The sequence below is a fragment of the Salvia splendens genome, chromosome 9, assembly GCF_004379255.2.
Source record: "Salvia splendens isolate huo1 chromosome 9, SspV2, whole genome shotgun sequence".
Taxonomy (NCBI): Eukaryota; Viridiplantae; Streptophyta; class Magnoliopsida; order Lamiales; family Lamiaceae; genus Salvia; species Salvia splendens.
In genome coordinates, this window is record NC_056040.1 from 31,164,976 (window position 1) to 31,170,975 (window position 6,000).

At 37.4% G+C, this 6,000-nt stretch overlaps 1 protein-coding gene across 1 annotated transcript; it reads right to left on the bottom strand.

Moving 5' to 3' along the window:
* Positions 1 to 1,444: 1,444 nt before the first annotated feature.
* Positions 1,445 to 1,849, bottom strand: LOC121749423 (uncharacterized mitochondrial protein AtMg00810-like). The gene is made up of 2 exons (XM_042143994.1): positions 1,751 to 1,849; positions 1,445 to 1,654 (listed from the first exon to the last, which is right to left on the bottom strand). Exons 1-2 carry the CDS (start codon positions 1,847 to 1,849, stop codon positions 1,445 to 1,447), a joined length of 309 nt encoding a protein of 102 aa, XP_041999928.1.
* Between the last annotated feature and the right edge of the window lie 4,151 nt (positions 1,850 to 6,000).

The window sequence follows — 6,000 nt, forward strand, 5'->3', positions numbered from 1 at the left end:
GGATTGGATTGGGCCACAGTTCAGGCTTTCACTAATTAAATTAAAATCAATTTAATTCAAGCCCAAACTTAAATATTATTATCATCCACTATAGATATAATATTGACTGCCCGTCCAAACCGAAATTACGAGTATTCCGGGACTTCCTCTTTAATTAAATCATTTCTCGTGTTAAAGATATAAATATCCATTAATTAATATCAAGTCTGCTATCTGACTATTATTAATTAATTTCTTTTTCTAAGAGTGGTCTAGTTTAGAAACATTATTTATTATTCATAGAATAAATTCCAACTGGCCAGTTTTCTGAATAATAAAACCTTTTTCTAAACACCTCTTGAGGATATTATCATACTGGTCTCTCCCAGCACACGATTCATTGCAATAACAATACTAGCACCACTTAGACATTAATGATCATTACCCAATCTATCAGGATTCTTGGGCAACGAAATTCCCTCACCATTTGATAAGCCAAAGTAGTTTTCAATTAATATCGTATGCTCAATGTTATGTCAACAATGATTAAGAAACGACAATCACCGAGACCTCGTCTTTCAGTAAATAGCCAAGAAAGACTTATCTCACTGTTTGATCCTTTCAGTGCTATACCACACCGACGTCGTTCATTTCCTTAGGTAAGGAAACTTTCGGACTGACGTCGCAACCTTTCACGATAGGTAGTCAAAGCCTATCTAGGTTGTGAAACAGTTTTTCTTCTGCATGAACTGACAAGTTACCTACTGTGAACGCCGCTCACAACTCGTCTACTATGCAGAAGACTTAGACTCATTTTGCTTAAACTATGTATTTAAATGGAAAACGCATTTCAACATCTCATAAATACATAAGCAATACATAAGCAAAATACATTGTAACAAAATATTATTTCTCATAAAATGGTAACAAATGGATAAAAGAGTTATTACATATACAAGCATTCGAAAGATGCTTTCAGTATACTAAACTCTAACAGATTGACCAGCGGATTCCTTATGTATGCTAGCTAGCACTTATACTAATCCGACCACCTCTGGTGCTCCAGCCATTCTCACGTGACCATCAGCTCCATCCAACTCATGCAGCTAAACACTACATTCAACCTTAGCAAGATCCTTTGACCGTTCTTTGTTAGGTTCTCTAACATCTCCTCTCAATCAGAGGGAAGCTAAGGATATGACTCCAATCATGTCCCTTAGCTTCACGGAGGATTGCCTACTCATAGGCTTTGTAAATATGTCCACGATCTGATCTGCAGTAGGAACATGCCTCAACTCGATTTCCTATGCAAGAACATTATCTCTCACAAAGTGAATATCCAATTCTATATGTTTTTTCCTTGCATGCAAAACTGGATTTGAAGCTAAAGCAATACCACTCAAATTGTCTACCCATATCACTGGACTACTGTTTCTCTCCATCATTAACTCACCAAGCAATGAACTCAACCATGCAACCTCTGAGCTGCTAAAGCTAAATTCCTGTATTCTGCTTCAGTGCTAGACCTAGCCACAACTCCTTGCTTCTTTGCACACCAAGAAATCGGATTATTCCCATAATATGTGCAAATTCCACTGGTAGATCTTCTATCATCTAAATCAGAGGCCAAATCAGAATCAGAAAAACTAGAAATAAAACCATTGGACTTATGAATCTATATCCCAAAATCTATTGTTCCAGAAAGATATCTCAATATCCTCTTGACTGCTTTCCGGTATATATCCAATGGTGAAGCCATATATTGGCTTACCTTGTTAACAACAAAATTGATGTGGGGTCTTGTAATAGTAGCATATTGTAAAGCTCCTACAATGCTTCTATACAACTTTGGATCATGGTTCTCCAACATTTTTGCTCAATTCACACCTAGAAATCATTGGGGTCTGGCATCCTTTTGCCCCTGTCATGTTAGCTTTCTTCAAAAGATCTTTAATATAATTTGACTGACACAAATGAAGGCCACCCTAATCAATCCTCACTACCTCCACTCCTAGAAATAAGCTCACCTCCCCAAGATCTATTAAAGAAAAGTGGGGATTCAATTGAGAGATGATCTTCTATATGGAATTAAATGAGTTACATGTTATTAGCATGTCATCAACATAGTGGGGAGAAGTAGGTGGTTCTGGTGGTGGTGATGGAAGATTCTGAAAGGGTATAGAAGGAGTATGGGAGGGAATTTGAGGTGGTAAGAAGGTAGAAGATGTATTTTTAGGAGCATAAGATGAATTCTGAAAAGGAAATTTTGATTCATCAAAGACTATATCTCTTGTGATGATCACTTTTCCACAAGGAAGAAGTTCTTTCTATCCCTTGTGTGAAGAGCTATACCCCAAGAAAATGGCCTTAGTCGATCTGAAATCAAGCTTATGCTTATTATAGGGACAAGTTAGGGAATAACACAGACACCCGAAGACTATAAGAGCAGAATAGTCTGGTTTATGATAGTGAAATTTCTCATAAGGGGAAAGATGATTGATGATTTTCGAAGGCATACGGTTTATCAGGTGAACGGGCAGTGAGGAAAGCATCATCCCAGAATTTATGAGGAAGAGAGGCTTGAGCCAAGAGGGCAAGGCCTGTTTCTACAATGTGCCTATGTTTCCTCTCAGCTAAACCATTCTGTTGTGGTGTATATGGGCAAGAAATTCTATGGGAAATTCCACACTCTCTCAAAAAGGAAGTTAAGCCTTAAAACTCATTACCCCAGTTAGATTGAAGAACCTTAATATTGGAACAAAATTTTTTTTTACTCAAGGCTTTAAACTGCTTGAAGACAGAAAAGACATCATTTTTGTGTTTTAAGAGATATATCCAAGTGAATCTGAAAAAGTGATCAACAAAAGAGATGTAATAAGAGAATACATTTCTACAAACTGTAGGAGATGGTCCCCACAAATCACTATGTATCAACTCAAGGGGAGAATTAAATTCTGAGTTTGACAGAGAATAGGGAAGCCTATGAGCTCTTGAGAAACAACACGAGTGACAAAGTGACTGATTTTTCATTGAAACAAAGGGAATATTACAACTCTTTAAAGCATGTTTCACAATATCTAGAGTAGGATGTCCTAGTCTATTATGCCACAAGGATAGATCTAGACTAGAAGAAGAACTGGAACTACTGCTAGAAGAGTCATTAGGAAGGCTGACTGTGTGAACTGCTGGGACTTCTTGGATAGGAAGGAGATTGTAGCTATTGATTCTCTTGATCGGGGAATGGTCTACTAGGAAGTGATAAAGTCCTTTGTCAAGAGTTCCCTTGAGCATGATTTCCTTGGTGCAAAGATCCTTGACAAAACAGAAAGTAGGATGAAACTCAAAGAAAACTTAATTATCTTTGGCAAATTGTGAAACGAGGAGATTTTTGGTGATCTTAGGAACAGATTCACCAATATTAGCAATAGCAACAGATTCTCCATTTCCAATTACCAGATTTTTACCTCTTGTGTACTCCGAGCTGATGTTCAAGTTGCTCAGGTCATTGGAGACATGGCGAGTAGCTCCAGAATCCGGATACCAGCTTGTTGAAGCATTAGAATCATAGCCAAACGCAGATTGATTCCCAACTGAAAGATTGATAGAAGGTGATGTTGGCACTGACTGAACCAAGTGGGCAGAGGGATAATTTGCTGTTGTTGTGGAGCATTTCCTCTAAACTGCATCTGAGGTGGAGTATAGTTTTGTTCAAACCTATGCCAGCGCTTAGCTGCTGAGTGACCTGGCTTCTCACACAGTTGGCAAATAATCTTGTTTCCTCCACCTCTACCAAAACCACTTCCACCTCTAGCCCCTCTTTGGTTTCTGGAACCACATCTTCCTCCACTGAAATCAAACTAGTTGTAGTACGGAGATGATTCCTTTTCTGCCCTGACTGCTGTTACTGCTGCACCAAATTGACAAAAGGCTAAGATCACTCAACACTAGCGGAGTGTGCCCTTGTTGTTTCCATTCTAGATTCAAAACTGAGCAGGAAGGAACTGACATCCCCAATAGACCAAGGCTCAGATCTGGAGGTCATAGCACATACTGCAGGATCATAATCCTGCCCTACACCTCCAAGAGTGTGCAATATCTGCTCTCCATCTGAGATTCTGCAACCCACAGATCCAAGAAGATCAAAATAGTTTTTCATTTTTCCCAAATACTCACTCATGGTGAGGCCATCTTTCTTCAGATTCTGTAGTTGCTGCCTATACTACATAACTTAGGCAGTGGAGCGACAGGCAAAATTTGTCAAGAGTGCTCTCCAGATATCCTTTGCGGATCTGAGACCAACAATAAGGGGAAGGGCTCCCTCTAACAGTGAAGAGAGCATCTGGATTTAGCATCAATGATCCTTTAGTTGGATCTGTGATCTGTGGTGGTGGGCTTAATTCTCCAGTGAGGAATGCCTCAAGGCCATAGCCAAACACTGCAACATCCACTTGTTGTTGCCGTATCAGAAAGTTCCCTTCAGTGAGCTTCACTGAGATGGGTGGTATTTAAGAGCAAAGAGGTAATGCAGATAGAGGAAATGAGGAATTTGAATCGTTTGATTCTGCCTTTTTTTTAGGTTAAATACAAAAGCAGAATATAAAGGGTCGGAGAGACCAGATAAAAAAGATCCTTCTCTGATACCATGAAAAGAAACAAGAGAACTTGTGAAGAAGAAAGTTGAATAAAGGATTTCCATTAATAGCATATTGTGAAATTCACTGTCAATGAGACTCTGCAATACACACTAATTATATAGCTAGACTAAGAAGGATCTAGAATCCATTCCTTATCCATTGTACAGCGCGATTACAAAACTTTAAACATAACTGAAACACTAATCTTTCTTCTTCACAACTCCTCTCATTGCCACGTCTCTCCAAGAATCTTTGTGGTCTTCATTCTTGTTCGTTGATAGAGTAGCGGATTCCTTATGCATGCTAGCTGGCACTTGTACTGATCCGACCACCTCTCGAGCTCTAGCCATTCTCACGTGACCATCAACTCCATCCAACTCATGCAGCTGAACACTACATTCAAACGTAGCAATATCCTTTGACTGGTCTTTCCTAGGTTCTCTAACAATTCTCTCTTTAAATGGTTAGTAATACATGTTCTTACTTCTGTTTTTCATTATGCTGTAGTTTTTATTTTTAGTATTTTCTCATGTTTCTCTATGTTTAATTTTGTGGTGTACTATATTTGTGAATACCCTCTCTATTAGATGGAGTATAATGTACCAAAAATACAAAAAATAGATGCAAGGTAGATAAGAAGAAGAGGAGAGTAGATGAGAAGAAGGAAGAGAAGTAGAGATGAAGAAGAGCTTGAAACAACACATTCCACATAAACTCCATTCATGGATGAAAATGTAGGAATAGAACCATTCTCATATTCAGAATCATTAAAACCATAGCCCTCATCATTTGTCTGCTTCGCCACCGTGAGATTCGGGGTTGGTCCCTGTATCATTTTTATATACGGATTTTATCACATGCCCACGTTAAACAAGATGCAAAAGTCTGATTTCAACCAAATAAGTTCAATTTCACAAATTAGCATCAGCTCCGTAATTTTACTATGTGAAACTCCCAACTAATATACTCAGCTAAAACAAATTCTACAGTTAAAATTGAATAAGAAAACATACATTTAAAAGTATTAGTTTGAAGAGAACAGATAACAAAGATATCATCTTTTTAACATCCATTCTCCAATTCATCTCTCATTTCTACACTATTCATGAGTTCCACACCACTTTTTACTCCATCTCTTCATTATAGATAGCACTTGCAACCCTCCATCTCCAAACCATCTCATATCTTCACTATTTCATTTATACAATTAAAAAAAATATTTTCATTTAAAAAATATTTCAATTAAAAACATTAATTAAAATACTTAAAAATTACAAATTAAAATCTTAAAAATTTAAAAATAGTCCTAATAATTAAAATGCATAATTTAAATTCTAGAAATAAAAAAGTGGAAGAAAAAAAATAGAATTTTGAAAAAAAAAGGGTA